Source organism: Nicotiana tabacum, chromosome 9, assembly GCF_000715075.1.
Source record: "Nicotiana tabacum cultivar K326 chromosome 9, ASM71507v2, whole genome shotgun sequence".
NCBI classification, from domain to species: domain Eukaryota; kingdom Viridiplantae; phylum Streptophyta; class Magnoliopsida; order Solanales; family Solanaceae; genus Nicotiana; species Nicotiana tabacum.
Window position 1 is genome coordinate 82,566,243 of NC_134088.1, and position 20,187 is coordinate 82,586,429.

The 20,187-nt window shown below is 37.4% G+C and overlaps 2 protein-coding genes across 3 annotated transcripts; one reads left to right on the forward strand and one right to left on the reverse strand.

Annotated features, from left to right (window-relative positions):
- The first annotated feature begins 1,064 nt into the window (after positions 1-1,064).
- On the forward strand, positions 1,065-14,174 carry LOC107792916 (uncharacterized). Of its 2 annotated transcripts, none has more exons than XM_016615204.2 (6): positions 1,065-1,346; positions 1,755-1,887; positions 2,319-2,930; positions 10,765-11,245; positions 13,204-13,285; positions 13,836-14,174. In XM_016615204.2, exons 1-6 carry the CDS (start codon positions 1,311-1,313, stop codon positions 14,037-14,039), a joined length of 1,548 nt encoding a protein of 515 aa, XP_016470690.2. In that variant the 5' UTR covers positions 1,065-1,310; the 3' UTR covers positions 14,040-14,174. The 2 variants fall into 2 exon arrangements, with proteins under 2 accessions (XP_016470690.2, XP_016470755.2); XM_016615269.2 differs by lacking the exon at positions 1,065-1,346 and adding an exon at positions 1,355-1,448.
- An 849-nt stretch (positions 14,175-15,023) lies between these two features.
- LOC107792775 (zinc finger CCCH domain-containing protein 17) lies at positions 15,024-18,967 on the reverse strand. The gene is given in 4 exon segments (XM_075221785.1): positions 15,024-15,626; positions 15,629-17,197; positions 17,376-17,486; positions 18,643-18,967. Coding segments are annotated over 4 exon segments (2,142 nt in total). The 5' UTR covers positions 18,775-18,967; the 3' UTR covers positions 15,024-15,296.
- Positions 18,968-20,187: the final 1,220 nt, after the last annotated feature.

The following is a 20,187-nucleotide window of genomic DNA, read 5'->3' on the forward strand; positions in this document are numbered from 1 at the left end:
AATATTTTATATTACTGGTAATGAATTTTGACTCTAGACTAGTCTAACCCGCCTTCAAACTTCGTCAAAATTTGTATAATGCCTCATCTATATGTTTTCAACAAATCGCAACAATACCCATTGAATATTTTTTTTGCCTATTTTTTTGAATGTTGTATATCGCTGGTAAAGTTTTTAGCTATTTTGGTAGCATGACTAAAATAAATAGTTATTGTTAAGTAGTATTTTTTTTGGTACATTCCCGTAAGATTACCAAAGAATTACTTCTAAAAATAAACTGATTTTAGAAGCTCGTAAAACTTATGTCAGCATAATAAACTTTCGGTGATAGAGAAACCTATAGTTTATAATATTAGAATAAGCTTAAATCAAACGACATGGGCATGGATATTCACGTAATTGAGACGACGTAATATTATCTGGTCTAACTTACAACTTGTTTGGATGGTTGTTACCTATTGTATCATATCGCATTGTTACTTTAAATATAATATTTATTTTAATTGTTACTTAAATTTTATTGTATCGTATCGTTAAATCTGCCGTTACGTAACAATGAAAAGTGCCACTTTGTATAATGACGGATTTGGTGTGGCGGCACTGTTACCTTAATTTTTTCTCTTATCTTGCCTTTTCTTATTATTAAATAATCATATTTTATCATTTATTCTACTTTTTTATATAATATTTCTACTTCGTATCCTATTTTTTCTTAGAAATATTACAATTCTATCCTTCATATTGTTGGTGCGTGACATAAGGAAACGATGACAAACGATACAATTTATTCAAACGTTGTATTCATCAAACAATATAATACGATACATTATGAAACGAGATGTAACAACCATCCAAACAAGCTGTTAAGAAATTTTTTTTTCAAAAACTAATCCAAACACATTTTTTGTTTTTTCAAAATTATTTATCCAAATACTACCTCAATATAAAAGGAGTGAGTATTAGTCTTTGGTCTAAGATTTATTTAATACTACTACACGATAAAAATTGGAGTTTCATAACTCTATTTAATCATAAATTTTGAGTCAAAAGATGGAGCAGAAACGAAAGTGGATGAAGCAGAAAGCGAGGGACCAAGGAAAGGGAGTGGGGCTAAGTCCAATTTGTCTCTCTACTCAGTCTCACTTTCTGTCCTTTCCGAAATAGACAAGTGATTCATCCCTCTCAATCACTGGTCAGTATTACTTCCCACTCTCCACTGTATTTCAGTCTCTTTCTCAGAAACACAGAGTCACCTCTTCAATCACGCTACAAGGGAAGAAGAAAGGGACCCTTAATTAGATGAAACGTAAATGGAGTACGAAAGAATCGACAAGAGACATATACAGGTAATTAAACTTGACATTTTGAGCTTGAGAATCTTGCAGAATCAGTGGCAATGGAGTAGAGTACAAGCTTTAATGAGCTATGTACTACCATCTTTGATCTGGGTTGAAACCAATTTCTTTTACTTTTCTCTTTCCCCAATGTGGGTTTTAGTTTACAAGAAAAAAAGGGTAGAAAGAACGACGCTTTGACATTTCGTTTTCAACACAATTTGGGTTTTTACCCACTTTAATTATTGTTGGTTCTGCTTCTTCTCTTTTTGTGCTTTCTTTATTCTCCTTTTGTTTGAAGCAAAACAAATCAACCTTTGATCTATCAAATCTGCATATATTATATGAGCTATCACTTTCTTTGTGAACCCCATTTCTCATTTTAGCTTCTTTTGTCACATTTTGTTTGTTGTTATATAGCTGTCTCCTAGGAAGCTGAGGTCTATGCTACTGGGAGCAGAAAAGAAAAGAAGGGAAGAAATAGTAGAAGATCAAGAGCTTGAATCTGCTACTCTGTCCTTGAGATCCCAACTCCCTGAGATCCATGACTCTGGTATTTGTAATGCATTCACATTTTGTATACTATTTCAGTGAGATTTTTACTGTCCCATTATATGTGGTGGTGTTTGACTAAACATAGAGTTTAAGAAAGGAATGAAGATTTTTAAAATTTGTGGTCCAAGATAAGTCATAAATATTTGTCTGGTAACAAATCATCTCATTAAGGTAAGATGAGAAGTTTAAACTTAAATTGTTTCTAAATATAGAAACGTGTCATTTATTTTAGGACAGACTAAAAAGGAAAGTGTGCCACGTAATTGGACAGAGGGACTCATATTTAATCAAAAGAGCCTAAAGAAGTTGTGGGTTCTTCAAGCCTTCCAATTTCCAATGATAATACAGTTGCAAAGATAGGCATGGTCTGCTATTGGCTTGTTCTAATTTCGTTAGTATGAATGCAAGTACTTGTTTTTTGCTTACCAGGTTGTAATTTGGAGAAATGCAAAGATGTAAATGTTGTAAGTATTGTTCCTGAGAGCTCGACTTCCGTAGCAGTTGATACGCCAGCTTCCTTGGAGATGATGAATGACATGAGAATCAAAGATCAATCGTTGGTCAATTCAAGAATTAGATCTCAAGATGACAGTATTTTGGACTGTGATAGTGGGTTCGATAGTATTAGTACTATATCTCCACTCTTTGAATTTCAAAAGGCTGAGCGGGCTGCACAGAGAGTGCCCATAGCTCCTTTCTCAAAACCTGCCCCTTCTAAATGGGATGATGCGCAGAAATGGATAGCAAGCCCAACGTCTAACCGGCCAAGGACTGGGCAGAGCAGTCAAGTTGTTGGATCACGCAAGACTAGTCATTCTGGATATGGCTATAGACAACAACCTACAAAGGTTGTAATTGAGGTTCCTGATCAGCAATTGGTTCCTTATGAGGAGCCTGTCGACACAAAACAGATAGACTCAGGCCAACCGAAGGACAGTGGAGTTCAGAAGTTTGTGAGTTGGGAAGCTGAGCCGTACCCAATTGCTGAATCATATCCGAAGCCAGTGCTCATGATTGAAAATTCTATTGGACAATCAGCAAGTAAGACTAATTTTGACGTTCCATATCTATCACCCAACACCTTGCACTGTAGATTTAATGTTTTACCATAATTGGAAAAAATTCTATTTCCTCTTGATGAAATAGTGTACAAAAACAAGAAAAAGTGCTATTGCTAATTTATGTGTACTCTTTATATGGATATACTCATCGTTTCTAGTTTGTATTCTGATGTGTAAAGAAATTCGATTTAGAGGTTGCACAGAGATATTTAATAGTTGTCTCATATGACAAGCAATTTTTAATGCTTGTCTTCCTCCATACACTCCAAGACATTTCTTCTCTTAGTGGGATGATTGCACAGAGTATTGTGTTGACTAATAGTTTCTGAGAATATTAAAAATAAACATAGATTACTGAGGCACTGATAAAAAGAAATTGATACTTGAAAGCATTCAAATATTCTAGAATAACTCAAATCTTACTGAAAATGTAAAAGCCTATGATTTAGGTTCAAACAGAAGATTTAGTTGGCCACACGGCTGCATATTGCTAGGAGTGCAAGTGCACCTCTTTAAAGCTGCAAAGCTTTGCTTTTATTGTTTTGTTCTTTGATTGGTGATGTGTAACTTTCACTTTTACCTCATAAAAGAAAAGGAATATGTAACTTTCATTAATATACCACACACAGAGATTGTTGGGAGAGTTTTGCTTTTTGTTCTGGTTACATAGTTATATAAATAACCCTAGTCCCACATGGAATAGGAGTAGAATATGTATTTTATATAGTTATAAATAGGGTTATAGTAAAACACTTAATAGACTATCAATAATATTTTTTTCCCGTGCTTTCTCACATGGTATCAGAGCATACATGAGAGATTCATCACCGGGCAAAAATACCAGCAACTCCGGAAAGAAAAAAAAGGTCTCTGTGCAAATTCCGGTGGCTGTTCGGCGTCAATCCTTTTTCTGTTGGTGTTGTGCGAAAGCCAACATTACCACAAGGTTAAGCACCCTCTGGCGAGCAAACCCCAGCTAGAATCTCCGGCAACGGACGTCACACGTGCTCCCACGCGCCCTCAAAAGCCACAGTTCTGCCGGTACGTCTGCCCACGCGCTGGCGCGTGGAGGTGTTTCCGGCCACTTTCCGGCAAAACTTCTTGAGGACAGTTTGGTCGCGAGGTATTTCCGAGCTTACCCATCAAGGTTACACCAAATTTCGACAACTTTTTATTTTCCGGCGAGTGAACAGTGTTTTCCTAAAAAAAGGGAATAAGTCTCCCGCTTAACTTGTTCAAGAATTTGAGAAATCGGTTGTAGCAAAATGGGATTCAATACTAAGAATAGTTGGATGGTTTCTCTACCGGATTATATTGAGTTTCTTCAGACCAAAGCATGTTAACATACATCTTCAGAGATAGCTTCCGTAACAGGTAGTAGCGTGACTTGTGTCTCCCAATCTTCAACCTTCGAGTCTTGGGTCATCGATTCATGTGCATCTGATCACATTTCTGGCAATAAATCTCTTTTCATTATTATTTCATGCTCTCAATCTCTCCCAACAGTCACAATGGCCAACGGGTCTCAAACTGTTGCAACTGGAATAGGTTCTTCCTTCCTTACCTTTAGATTCAGTTCTTTATGTTCCCGGTAGTCCTTTTAATCTCATAGTCGTTAATCGCTTAGCCAAGTCACTTAAATGCTCTGTTCTATTTCTTGATGGCCTTGTTTTGATACATACGGGGCGGATCATTGGTTCCCGACGTGAATCAAATGGATTTTATTACCTTATCCTTGCAAAATCACATGGACTAACATCTTGTCTTCCTTCAACAATTTGTCATGTTACTGATTCACCAGATTTATTACATAAACGGTTGGGACATCCCAATTTAGCAAAACTTCAGAAAATGGTACCTAGTTTATCTCACCTGTCCACTCTAGAGTGTGAGTCATGTCAGTTCGGTAAGCATACTCGCTCTAATTTCCCTCGGCGTCGTGATAATCGAGCAGAGTCACCTTTCACTTTAGTCCATTTAGATGTTTGGGGTTCTAGTCGGGTCAGTTCTACCTTGAGATTCCGCTACTTTGTCAGTTTCATTGATGATTATTCCAGGTGCACTTGAATATTTTTGATGAAAAATCGATCTGAGTTGTTTTCTATTTTCTAGACCTTCCACGCTGAAATTCAAAATCAATTTGGGGTTTCTATCCACACATTTCGTAGTGATAATGCCCTAGAGTATTTGTCTTCCCCATTTCAGCAGTTTATGAACTCATGGAATCATTCATCAAACATCTTGTCCGTACACATCTCAACAAAATGGGGTAGCTGAAAGAAAGAACAGACATCTCATTGAAACTGCTCGTACCCTACTTATACAATCTCATCTTCCGTTGTGTTTTTGGGGGATGCAGTTCTCATATCGTGTTATCTTATTAATCGTATGCTATCCTCGGCTATCCAGAATCAAGTTTCATTCTCTGTCTTGTTTTCCCATTCACTTTTATTCTCTCTTCCACCCCGTGTCTTTGGGAGCACATGTTTTGTTCATAACCTTACTCCGGGAAAAGATAAGTCAGCTCCTCGTGCTCTTAGTGCATATTTATGGGTTACTCGTGAATGTAAAAGGGATATCGATACTATTTACCTGACCTCCAGCAGTACCTTATGTCTGCCGATGTTACCTTCTTTGAAACCTAGTCATACTTCACAGGTCCAGGCGATCACTTAGATATTTCTGAGGTGCTATCAGTTCCATCTTTTGGAGATTCAGTCACTATCTCCCCTTCATCTTCCTCCATAACTCCAGCTCCACCACGTACAACTCAAGTTCCAGCTCCACCACCTGCAACCCCATTTCATGCTCCACCACCTATAGCTCCAGTTCCATCACCTAGTCCAGTTCAACCTTCTACAGCTCCACCACTCCTGACTTATCATCGTCGTCCACGCCCAGCATCAGGCCCAGCCGATTCACGTCCTGCACCTGACCCTGCTCTTACTGTGGACTCATCTCCTCCTAGTCCACCGATTGCATTTCAGAAAGGTATACGGTCCACACTTAATCTTAATCCCCTGTCGGTTCAAGTTATCATCTTCTGTCATCACCCCATTATGCATTTGTATCATCTTTGTCCTCTATTTCCATCCTTGAGTCTGCAAGTGAAGCACTGTCTCATCCAGGATGGCGACATACTATGATTGGCGAGATGTCTGCTTTACATACGAGTGGTACTTGGGAGCTTGTTCCTCTTCCTTCAGATAAATCTACTGTTGGTTGTCATTGGGTGTATACAGTCAAAGTTGGTCCAGATGGTCAGGTTGATCGACTTAAGGCTCGTCTTGTTGCCAAAGGGTATACTCAGATATTTGGGCTCGATTACAGTGATACTTTCTTTTCCGTGGCTAAGATAGCATCAGTCAGCCTTTTTCTATCCATGGTTGTTGTTCGCCATTGGCCTCTCTATCTGTTGGACATTAATAATATTTTTTTCACCGTGACCTTGAGGATGAGGTTTATATGGAGCAACCACTTGGTTTTGTTGCTCAGGGGGAGTCCAGTGGCCTTGTATGTCGGTTGCGTCGGTCCCTCTATGGTCTAAAGTAGTCTCCTCGAGCCTGGTTTGGTAAGTTCAACACAATTATTTAGGAGTTTGGCATGATTCGTAGTGAAGCCGATCACTCTGTGTTTTATCGGCATTCTACTTCAATTCTCTGTATTTGTCTGGTGATTTATGTTGATGATATTGTTATTACTGGCAACGACCAAGATGGTATTGCTAAGTTGAAGCAACATCTCTTTCAGCACTTTCAGACTAAGAAACTGGGCAGATTGAAGTATCTTCTGGGTATTGAGGTCACTCAATCTAGCTCAGGTATTGTGATCTCACAACGGAAGTATGCCTTAGACATTCTTGAGGAGACAGGAAGCTGTAGACCTGTTGACACTCCTATGGATCCGCATTCTAAACTAAACTTCTGCCAGGACAGGGGAGCCGCTTAGCGATCCTGCAAGATATAGGCGGTTGGTTGGTAATTAAACTACCTCACAATGACTAGACCTGACATTTTCTTTCCTGTGAGTGTGGTGAGTCAGTTTATGGATTCTCCCTGTGATAGTCATTGGGATGCAGTTGTCCGCATTCTTCGGTACATAAAATTTGTTTCAGGCAATGGATTACTCTTTGAAGATCGAGGCCATGAGCAAATTGTTGGATACTCAGATGTTGACGGGACAGGATCACCTTGTGATAGGCGTTCTACGTTTGGATATTGTGTTTTAGTACGAGGTAATTTGGTGTCTTGGAAGAGCAAGAAACATAATGTGATTGCTCGATCTAGTGCAAAAGCAGAATATCGAGCAATGGTTGTGGCAACCTGCGAGCTAGTTTGGATCAAACATTTGCTTAAGGAGTTGAAATTTGGTAAAATCAACAAGATGGAACTTGTGTATGATAATCAAGCTACCTTTCATATTGCATCAAATCCGGTGTTCCATGAGAACTAAACACATTGAGATTAACTTTGTTTGAGAAAATATTTTTTCAGGAGATATTGTTACAAAGTTTGTGAAGTCGAATGATCAACTTGCAGATATTTTCACCAAGTCCCTCACTGGTCCTCGTATTAGTTACATATGTAACTAGCTCGGTACATATGATTTGTATGGACCGGTTTGACGGGGCGTGTTAGATAGTTATATAAATAACCCTAATCTCACATGGAATAGGAGTAGAATATGTATTGTATACAACAATAACAACAACCACCACCCAGTAGAATCTCACTAGTGGGGTTTGGGGAGGGTAGAATGTATGCAAACCTTACCCCTACCCCGGAAGGATAGAGAGGCTGTTTTCGGGAGACCCTCTGCTCAAAGACAGAATATGTATTGTATATAGTTATAAATAGGGCTATTGTAAAACACTTAATAGAATATCAATAATATTTTTCTCCCATGCTTTCTCACAGTTCTTATAGTCTTCACATTAGGCTGATACACACATATTTATTCATAGGCTCTTTACATTAGGCTAATATGTTTATTAAATAAACTCTATATCCCTTTTCTCGAAGTTTACCACTGTTCTCAACTCTGCATTGCACATGGTTAAGCCTATCTACCAATGTATTCAAGGAGTAATGAATTGTAAAAGGACAAGGTTTTTCGTTTAAGGAAAGTAGACAATATATTGGGCTGACTAAAAAAAAAAAAAAATGAGCAAGAGAATCTATTTGGAAGGCAGAGTACGTTATCATTTAGTCAAAGTCTTTGCATTAGATCCTCATCCTTTATGTTGCTAAAAAGTTCAAAGCTGCATGAATCATTCTTCATACTCAGTAATTGGACAATGAAAGTAACTTTTGGACCATTGGGTCCTGACTTATCTTTATGAGAATTAAAGGTGCTCATTTTCAAATTGATCTTCAATCTATATTTATTAAGTTAGCCAGCTCATTGATGGATGGGAAAATATGCCTTTTCTCCTTACTCCCGACTCCCATGAACTGCTAGTGGGGCAACCTTCCATGCCCATGGACTTCTGTTCCCCCCTTGTGAGCCAACTATGCAACGCCTCCGTCACTGTTCCAGGCATCACCCATTGCATCCCAAACAAGTTTAGGACCACCCTCCACAAATGATTAGCCATTTGACAATCCAATAGGAGATGATCTACATCTTCGCCCGAGCTTTTGCAACCAACATAGGTGATCCTCCTCTTTCTCAGATTTTTCGCTGTCAAAATCACTCCCCTTGCTGCCAACCAACACACCTTTCTTGGTACTTTAGGAATCCAAATAGAGTGATGAGGGAAAACACATTCCTCTCTCCCATAACCTCTTATAATAAGATTTAACAGTGAACAATCCATCTCTATTCTCTCGCCGTCTCCATACATCTGATATATTGTTCGGTGTACCCAGCCCATACAATAACTCGACCAAATTGTGATATTCTTCCATCTCCCGATCCCTTAGGTTCCTCCTGAATCTCAAATCCCAATGAACTACCCCCTCGTGAGATGTATGAATTTGTTGGACTGTCATCTCTCTTTGACATGATACTCGACATATAGTTAGGAAAAACTTCCCTCAACTCGTTCTCCCCGCACCACTTATGCGCCGAGAAACTAATCCTGCTTTCATCTCCAATCCTAAAAGAAATATGTCCACTAAAGTCTTCCCAACCCTTCATTATACTCCTCCATAAACCACACCCAAACGGTACTGTGATGTTTCTGGTCCTCCAACTCCCTTCCATAATACCATATTTTTCCGCTATCACCCTCCTCCAAAATGCATTCTCCGCCATCCCAAATCTCCATATCCACTTCCCTAGCAAAGCTTTATTGAAAACCTTGAGATTATTCACCCCAAGTCCTCCCCATTCCTTTTCTATAAGACGAAACTACAAAATTTTGCATTAGGGGAATGCCAAGAGACTCTTGGGATAACCTAACAATTGTGGATGTGCTGGGGGCACTGAGGTCTTAGAAGTACACGATTGAATACTAAGTTCTACAACCTGAGAAACTTGCGGCGCTTCATGAATATAAAAAAGAATAAAAACTGTTATCTTATTCCTTAAGATAGGTAACGTTCGTTGAAAATTCTATTAAAAATGAGGCACCAACAGATAATGCCATGAAGTTTGCTATCCTTATAAACAATGATGTATGTCATTATTTTTTGACAGGAAAGATGTATGTCATTATTAGTGTTACCATTCTCAAAAGAAGAAAGAATAGAGATGTATGTCGTTACATGGATGACGATGTTCTTCTGTCTGATATTTTATCTTTGCTATCTTTCCTTTTTCATTCTTTCGTTATGTCAGCACATCAACTTTTGATGAATTTTCTATACCAACTTAGTCCTATAGGTTCTGGCTGCAGCTAGAATTGGATTTGGTATTCCTTTTTCACACTTGTGTGGATGTAACAGAGAAAGAGATTCATGACCTTATTCATGATTAGTAACAGTGACATTTCTATATTTCTTTCTTAAGGTTCAGCTGATTCTGTTGTTGATGAATTTCCTATACCAATTCCATTTTCTGGATTCTTTGTGAAACTAGGATTGGTGTGCTAAATTTTGAGATGTGACTTGCTCTCTACTGGATTACAGCTGATACATCTAAAATTTGAAGAATCTATTAGAGTCGAAATAAATTGGGGCTTGAGTAAGATCTTGAATCATGATTGCTTATAATGGAAGTTTCATGAGGCTTAGATATACTGATGTTCCTGTATGGGCACATGCTCAAAACAGAGAGTGGAAGATTTCTTATACACATGAGCATGCAAATAATTAAATTTATTTCTATACACCAACTATATAGAGAGAGATCATTAAAGTAGTATTTGAACAATTTGGATGAAAGTTATTATGAAATTCTTAAGATAACAAGGCAAAATTTTATTGTCTGTGTTGTCCTCCAAATCTATGACTGTGACTATGAAGTTGTTGAACTCTAAGGACCTTGTCTTTTCTTACCAAGAATTTTGCATGTCAAGGTCACAACACCTCAAAATCATCAGTCACAGTATGCTCTGTCTATTAATATGATGCCATTCCTAAAATGTACATCTGGCATTTGAGTCGTGATTGAAGCTAAAAGTAAGCTTAACTAATTATGAATATTAAAAAAAATATCCAAGAATATCATTTGACGATTGTGTTCATATTTTCTGTTGATAGCATTGATATGTTTAATTTGATAACGGATACAGATAAATTCAAATTAGCATGGAACTTAAGGTTTTTGGTGCCTTTACGTCTTACTCGATTCATAATCTTCTGCAATAAATTGTTGAAATCTGATGAACTTTTTGGCATACAATGAAAAATGATTGTATATTTTTGCAGTAAATCTGAGCCGTCATGATTCGTCTGTTTCTATCCATAGTGCAACCGTCATTCCCCAACCATCGACTGCTAGGTCAGTCTCAATGAGAGATATGGGCACAGAAATGACTCCAATTGCAAGCCAGGAACCTTCCAGAACAGGGACACCTGTGAGAGCAACAACACCAACTCGCAGCCCAACTTCTTCTCGGCCATCAACTCCAGGAGCTGCACCAGCTTCTTCTCCTTTAAATGATAATTTGGAGGCTCGCATAGATGACTTGACTGACCAGGAATTACAGATGAAAACTCGAAGAGAAATCATGGCACTTGGAACTAAACTTGGTAAGATGAATATAGCCGCTTGGGCTAGCAAGGATGGCGAGGATAGAAATGCGTCCAGCTTACTGAAAACTGATAAGCAAGAGCAACTAACTACAACTGTCACTGAGACACGTGCAGCTGCTTGGGAGGACGCAGAGAAAGCAAAGTACATGGCCAGGTAATACCTTCTTAATTTAGTTATTGAGCCTTTTGGTCATAGTTTAGAATGTAGCTACAAGTCATGCTAGCTTATTCTTGGACCAACTTGTTGCCCCATTAATGACATTGATCCTGTTATCTATTTTAAAAAAAAGATATTGCTATCTTATTCAACTCTGTAGTTATCCCTAAGATGCTCTTCATCCGCGGCCGCACTTCTTATTTTCATGGTGATTGATGCTCTTTAAGTATTGCTCATTTTGTCCCCACCTCCACCCCCCACCCCCCCAAAAAAAAGAACCAATAAATCAATAAATGCAACGTAGAATGTAGGGGTGGCTCAACGAATCTCGTGGCCTAGGGCGAAACCATATTGAGAGGCTCTTAAATTTATTTTATAAAATTTGTATACTAACAAAAAAAATCCTTTCTAAACAACAAATTAATCATTTAAGACAAAAAAGCAAATTTTAAAAATAAAATAAAATTAGAAGGTGGATTATCGGATGTTGAGGTCCGGAACTCAAAGTGAAATTTTTTATTTGGCTATCATCACAAACAAGAAAAAGAAATGAACGTACATAACGTAATAATTTAAGTATTGAGCATTGACAGTTTCAAAAATATTTATACCTTCTGATCAACTTAAACGATAATTGTAGTTCATTCTTTTAAGTAGCACTCATTGGTGAATATCTAAAATTAATTGTAAATAACCTAATATAATATGTTAAATTGCACTAAAAGAAAACCGATGCATGAATCCTTTTGTGTTCATGCGGTTTCAGAGAAGATTATAAAAGAACTTCTGATCAACTTAAACGATAATTGTAGTTCATTCTTTTAAGTAGCACTCATTGGTGAATATCTAAAATTAATTGTAAATAACCTAATATAATATGTTAAATTGCGCTAAAAGAAAACCGATGCATGAATCCTTTTGTGTTCATGCAGTTTCAGAGAAGATTGTAAAAGAAATTCATTATGTTGTCGATGTATATAACTTAATTCCTGTATAAAAAGGATAAAATTAAAGTTGAAGAGTAAAACAAATATACTAATTAATGCGTGAAGGAAATTATCATAATTTATGAACTTATTGGTATAAAATAACCTCAATCAAATAATGAATTTCTTGTACAATCTTCTCTGAAATTGCATGAACACAAAAGGATTCATGCATCGGTTTTCTTTTAATGCAATTTAACATATTATATTAGGTTATTTACAATTAATTTTAGATATTCACCAATAAGTGCTACTTAAAAGAATGAACTACAATTATCGTTTAAGTTGATCATAAGTTGAAGAGTAAAACAAATATACTAATTAATGCGTGAAGGAAATTATCATAATTTATGAACTTATTGGTATAAAATAACCTCAATCAAATAATGAATTTCTTGTACAATCTTCTCTGAAATTGCATGAACACAAAAGGATTCATGCATCGGTTTTCTTTTAATGCAATTTAACATATTATATTAGGTTATTTATAATTAATTTTAGATATTCACCAATAAGTGCTACTTAAAAGAATGAACTACAATTATTGTTTAAGTTGATCATAAGTTGAAGAGTAAAACAAATATACTAATTAATGCGTGAAGGAAATTATCATAATTTATGAACTTATTGGTATAAAATAACCTCAATCAAATAACAAAAATATATATACTCTTGCAATAATTTAAAGTAAATTTGGGGGGTCCTTCAAATTTTGGGGGCCTAAGGCAATAGCCTCACTGGCCTAGCCTTTGAGCTGCCCCTGATAGACTGCGTACATAAGACCCAATGTGGTCCGGCCTTTTCCTAGACCTCGCGCATAATGGGAGTCTAGTGCATCAGGTCACCCTTTTAACCAATAAATCAATAATAAGTTAATAACGAAATCCTAGTTGATAATGACTGATAATTCTGAGTAATTGCTTCTTTCTTTGCCACATAGCATATGACTTACTGCTTATCTTTGTTCAGGTTTAAACGTGAAGAAATCAAGATACAAGCATGGGAAAATCATCAACAAGCAAAGACAGAAGCCGAGATGAGGAAAAATGAGGTGATTGTCTTTTGCGTGATTATCATGCTTCTAGTTCAGCCATCTACACTATACATATTTCACTTCTGAAGCTCTGCACCAGGAGTACATGACTTCTATGTTTTCTGTTTAGACTTTACACGTTTTTATTTGTTTCTCTAATTTAGTACCCTGAAACCACAAGCCATAGTCCAAATTATTGAGTCTGGTGTAAAACCTGACTTTATTTCGTTATTTTATCTGGTGGTGCAATTTCAAATAAAAGGTACTCTCTCTGTTCCATTTTGATGTTGCATACTTTTTCAGTTTGTTCCAAAAAGAATGACACCAATTTATATTTAGAAACAATTCCCATTTTACCCTTGATGAGATGATTTATAACCACAAATATATACGAGTTGTTTTAGACTACATGTTTCAAAAGTCTTTCTTTCTTTCTTTCTTAAACTCCGTGCTCTGTCAAACACCATCACTTAAAATGGAACGGAGGTAGTATTATATTTTAAAAGATATGTCCAAACTGCTTGGAAAGTTATATTTGTTGTCGCAAACTAAGCATTTTGGCTTTCAGGTGGAGGTGGAAAAGATGAGGGCAGGAGCACAAGACAAGTTAATGAACAAGCTAGCTGCTGTGAGGCACAAAGCTGAAGAGAAACTGGCAGCAGCAGAAGCTAGGAGAAATAATCATGTTGTAAAAATAGAGAAGCAAGCAGAATATATTCGTAAAACTGGCCGCTTACCCCGCTCATTCTCCTTCTGCCGCTGGTGCTTCTGAAGCTACAAATCACTATTAAATGCTCTGTATATTTTTCCTTTTTTCAATAGCGTTGTATGCTTGAGCTCTTGCACAAACTCAACTGGTAGGCACATTACATGTAATTGTTGCTTAATGGAAGTTGAAGTTCAGGCATTATTGGCCACTTGTGATTTTACCTACAAATCATAAAAATGAAACAGTGTAGAGAGAAAGAATTCGTGCCACATTTTTGCTTGAGATTGAAGCACCTCTACTCTACACTACTGCCAAAAGCACCTCTACTCTACTCTATTTTCCAAATGATGGATTTTATTCATTTTTTCTTATATAAAAAATAATCTGCAATAGAGAAGTCAGTTTCCTTTCAGAAGCCTGTCGTGGCCATCAAGCTTATTAATTCGAATTTGTTGTCCACTCCAAAGCTACCTTGGTTATGCACAACTGAAAAGTTCTTTGTATGCCATTTTTGTTGACATTTCGACTACAGGTTAATTGTTTATAACCTTTTCATCTTTATGTTTGTGTGTCTAGGTCTCGTATAAATTTCTTACAATTTTATCCTCCTAGAGGGCTTGTCTATTTCCTTATTAAAAACAGAATAATGAGACTAAAGAGGCGAGGTTAGACTTCAATATTGGCAAACCAACTAGACCTGAAAGATCTTAGAGTAGGTTGAACTACTAAAGATGACCTGAAGAACTAATGTCCACTATCCAGGCTGAAGAATAAGTTCGCTAACAAGTCACTATTACTTTAATAGAGTAAAGACCAAAGTTGGGGAAGTGCACAGATAGCCACTCCTATTTAAGGCATAGCCGAAGTTGATAAATTTTTGTAAGCCTAGCCGTTTATATACGGGTCTGAAGTTAAGGTGTATATGACCTTTCCGTATAAGTTTAAGAGGCAACTCATGTATTTTCTCATTTATCAATACCAAACACTATTCATCATGCAAAAGAAATTCCACTAAGCTAACCTGATCAGGCAATTGCAAGGAGAGGATATAGCAAAGATACTTTCTGTTTAACACTCTAAAAGTTACAGTCATGACCCTTTTGGGCAAAACCTGAATGATAAAGCTGCCCCGAGCCACTAACTGGTGGAAAATTATCCATCCAGTCAGAGAATTTAAATAAATGAGAAAAAGTTTCTAATAGTACAAAGAGCAAGAAAAGAACTCTCTCTACTTCTAAACTCAAAACCAGTAGAGTTAAATTTGCTCATTAAAAAACCTAAAAGAGCTCACAGATGTATAGAAAATGAATGTCCCGACATTTATGAGGAAACAACACCCAACTTCTTTGCAAAGTCATCTCCATCATCATCATCATCCAGGTATTCGTCATCAAGGTCACCATTCTCACCTTCATCTAATGTGTAATCTTCACCCTCAACCGGCTCATAGTCATCATCGCCATCTACCTGATCATAGCCTTCGTCGTGGCCTTGAGCGTCTGCTCCTTCCACAATCATCTCTTCTTCAGCTTCAAGTTCATTTGCACTGCGGCACAAAGGAGACTGGTGATCTGCAGCAAGCTTAGATTCTTCCTCCTGCTGAATAGAAAGGCCAGATCCATTTTTGATGATAGCAGACGGAAAATCCACCACATTCCCACATTCCCAATAGTCATCACTGTCTGGCCTTTTCTTTCATGTTCATCGTCTTCGCTCCCACCAGATGTCATACCAGCTCCACCCCCTCTTTTCCTCTTCAGAATCTCTTGCAGAGACATTGGTCCTTTAAATGATTGATCCTCCCCACTATCAAGCTTTTGGAACTTACGCTTCCCCAGGTGTTGTTGCTCGTTGAGATTTTGCTCATTGCTCTCCGCAGTTTTCCTAACTTTAAGTTCAACAAGACTTTTAGGACGCACAAAGTTGGAATTATTGTCATTTATTATATCTTTTCTTAGACGAGGACCTCTGTTATTTCTGTCACCATTACTGAGATCCTCTTGCACTCTTCCCTTTATTCTGTCTTGAAGCCTTCCTTGGTAAGAGGACAGCTGTGGCCTTTCTGAAGACAACCTACCACGATATCTTGCCCTATCCATTTCCCTATTCAACCGTAATTCAGCCCTGTCAGTCGGAGAAGATGACCTAACTGGAAGCTTTATTCTTCCTCGAAGGCGACCACTAAGAGAACTATCATGTGAAGGTACATAGTGTGCATCCCTCCTAGAACTCTTGTTGGCTCGATCCTCAACATTCTTTTCACTTGAAAAGTCATGACCAATGACAGATTTCAAACCATTACCTCTCCTATGCTTCGACAACCGATGTCTCAGATCTGACATTTTAACTTGTTCAGGTCTATCTACTGTACCATATCGTCTCCTTTCAAGATGAGCTGACCCCCCTGGTATTCTCTCAGAAGAAGCTATAGGCTGCTCCCAAGCATAGCGACTCTGTAGCCTGTCATATGAGTCGTATCCATGCCCATCACGGTACATATCTCGGTCAATATCTGCCACTGAATCATAATCAGCAGAATCGCCCATGTCATATTCATTTCTCCCCCCATTGCTCCTTGTTCCACCATACTGATCTTCATCATGATAATAATCTGAACCTCTTAGCTCATCGTCCACAAGAACATCAAAACCAGGAGAAGGCTCTCTTGAAATTTCATCATCCTTGTTCTGCATGCTGCTGTGATCATCAAGGCCAATGGGCTGCTGCACCCTGTTGGGGCCACTGAGCGAATTGCCATTGGTTGCAGGCATACTTGTTGGCTTGTACCTGGTATTCTCTCTGCTTATGACAGAATTTGGTGGCAGTACCTTCTCATCAAAGGTATTCTCTTTCTTAGTCAGATGATTTTCCAGTTTCCAAACTGGTTTAGGCAGTACACTGGGCTTCGGATGATTTGTTTGCGGAAGTTTCTTCCCTTGCACAGCATTTTGAATCCCACCAAATGCATTCTTAGCAATTGGTGTTTCACTAGATGCAGTAGACACTGGAGGTTGTAAAGGTTTGCTAGAAATGGAGTTCGGTGCATGCATGAATGCACAGTTATCACCTTTTGAACAAATCCCTCTCTGGAAGAATACGCAGGGCACGCCTTGTTTACTAGAAGCATAAGGAACCTGTGGCATAGGTGCAACAGACACCACTGGAGCTACAGAAGATCCTATAACAGTTGGAGCTTGAGCTTCCAAAAATCCATCAAGAGGCTGTAAGGAGGAGGTTAATAATGATCAATTGAATGATTAACTTGCCAAAATAGAGCAATATACATCTGCTAGTAAAAGTAGAAACTCTAAACGTACATGATAACAAGATACTTTGCGTATTTATAGCACAGAGATGATAAAAAGTCTAGAGCATGTTGAGAAAGAAATAGTAACTCACAGGATGCCGGAATGCACACTTCGGGTTTAAGCAGTTTCCGTGCAACCAGTACCAGCAATCCCTTGGATTAAGCCGAGCCATGTCACTATGGCGGTACTCACACTCGCTTCCCTGTTAACAAAATATTTAGTGCGTCAGCGGAAGTATAAATAGATCCATGGAGGCGAATTAATTAAATTAGAACATTATATAGCATGGAGAAATGCACATAAACGTATTCACACAAAAAGGGACACAGATCCATAATAAAGAAAGATGCTAAGGCATCTGTATAGCAATTGCTTTTTCCCAAACAGTTATCAAAAGAGAAATAAATGAGAAATAATTCAGTAATTGCAGTGTTGCATCGATTAACTTTGTCTTATATGATAAAAAGAATGAGGCATACTTGCAGCCGATAGATTCAATTGCAAAACTAACAATCCGACAAAGAAAATAAATTATGAAAAGAGAAATAATTCAGTAATTGCACGCGTTGCATCGATTAACTTTGTCTTATATGATAAAAAGAATGAGGCATACATGCAGCCGATAGATTCAATTGCAAAACTAACAATCCGACAAAGAAAATAAAGACAAATGTGATTGCCCGAATAAGATTATATGTGTTCCTGGAGGCATAAACCAACATTTATTGTCTGAATCCAAGTCACCAACTTTAAACTCGCTACAAGATTGTCTACATCCAGTTTGACAAAACCAACATAAAAGCCGCAGAAACAAAACAAATTTCGAAGACAAAACAATTAAGCTCTTCTAATCCAGACAACACAGCAGCAGAAATCAAAAAAGTTCCACAAGAAGTTCAATAATCCCAAGCGATAGATAGTTTTATAATCGCAGCCACACAAACATAGCAGAAATTTGAAACAAATATCCCAGCCCATAATATTTGTGGCAAATTATACATATATACCTCAAATCTTGTATTATGTAGATAAATCTCGACATAAAAATTTACTAAAATATTGCCAAGATTTTCTGACAAGAGGAATCTTTTAAGCTGTAATCTGACAGCCGCCAAATATAGGGTTTACTGATAATAAAAGCGGTAAAAAGAAATCATCTTAAAATTTTATAAAAGGAATAGAAAACACAATCTTTATCTCTTGCAACTCAGATCCTCAACTAGCAGCCACACACAATACTTCACGATTTTTTTTTAATACTTCACGATTTTTTTTTTATAAAGGCACCAAATTCAATAGAATTAACACTTGATCGAGAATTAAAGGTATGTAGAAGAACCAAAAGCCAAAGATTGGACCTTTTTGCAAGTGAGAGGAGAAGCGAGAAAATAGACACAATCGGTGTTTCTCTTGAGAGCTTCATCTTCAGCTGATGAAGGTGCCGGTGGCTGAGTTTGCAATTGCGGCAGCGGCGGCGTAGGGCCAACCATGGTGGCTTGGGTTTCTTGAATTGAACCCTAAAGAGATCCTACAAAAATCTTGAGGGGTGGATCTAGGGTTTCCGGAGGCGGCGCCGCTCCGGTATGTACACCAAATAATGCGTGTTTGTGTGTGTAATTAACGGCACATCTGTGATGTGAATGAATAATTTGCAGGGTTTGGGAGAGGAGAAGAAGATGAGGTAACGCTGTGTGAAGAGAAGAGAGGCTTTTTAATATCCAGGTGGACTGGACCTTCTTAATTGTTTTTTTCCCTTTCTCTGCCCCTATTTCCTTTTTTTGTTTCTATTTTTTGCTTCTTCTTGTGAATATGGAGTAGTAATTTCAACTTTCCTAAAAAGGTCGGGAAAAAAAAAGTTTTCTCTATATATTGCAAAAGAAAAGTAACGAGAATTCATGCATCGTAGTTTCCTCTTTTGGAAAAACGTTTAGTTTCTCCCATTCTTATTTCCCTTTCTTCCATCCTTTATACTTTTTCCTAAAATATGCATTGTTAAGTTGTTATTAAGAAACTTAATGAAATAAATTACGACTAGGTAAACTCCTTGTCTTCTACAATTGAGGTGTAGGATTCAAATTTCATCAGTAATAACTTCTTCTTTTCCTTATCTGAAAATGGCATATTGTTTGTGCGGTGCAAAGGCTTTGGCAGAGTTCTCAAACTTCAAATCTATGTGTTTGAAGTAAAAAAAAACATTCAATTTAAAAATCTAAAATAAGTGACTAGTCAAGCCTAACTCCAGACTCAAATATTCAAAGTAGACATATAATTGTTGCGTATACAGTAATACCCTTGAATGAACTTGTATTATGCTATCTGATTATAGTTCTTGGGAGATAAATTAGGTGGGAAGATTGGTGGTTTTGCTCTAGTTACGTGCTGATAATTTATGAATGATTTTAAATGCTGATAAATAGATTATTGTTTCTTGATTGAGTGCAAATTCGTCCATTATTGAAATTGCATTTCTCTCTTTAAGTTCTCTTCGTGTACCCGTATACCAACAATTTTGAAGGAGAATATCGTGTTAACTCTAAAACAGTCTCATATAATCCTCACGAATTTGTTAGGATGATAATCCTTTCCTTTTTAACTTTGATGTTGCTCCTAACAATACTATTCTAAAACCAACTACGCATTAATAAAGAAGGGGATTGATGAAACTTACACTGAGAGATGAAATCGAAGAGAGATGATTGGGCTCAACAATTTCTTATTTGATTCAGCTAAGAGGGAAAATGAAAATTACATCTCCTATTCCATTAACTCTTCACTATATATGCAGCTCACTCTAACCACTAAACCTCTAACAGCAAACACGCGTGTAAGTAGTTGCTAACTTTTAAGTGTTACAAATACATCAACTAACTTAAGTTATTTACACTTTACTACCCTGGGCATTA

Bases quoted from the DNA above. Each gene is read 5' to 3' on its own strand.
- LOC107792916 (XM_016615204.2), top strand. From the start codon at position 1,311: ATGGAGTACGAAAGAATCGACAAGAGACATATACAG. The intron at 1,347-1,754 runs GTAATTAAACTT...GTTGTTATATAG, and splicing joins TCGACAAGAGACATATACAG to CTGTCTCCTAGGAAGCTGAG. The intron at 1,888-2,318 runs GTATTTGTAATG...TTTGCTTACCAG, and splicing joins CCCTGAGATCCATGACTCTG to GTTGTAATTTGGAGAAATGC.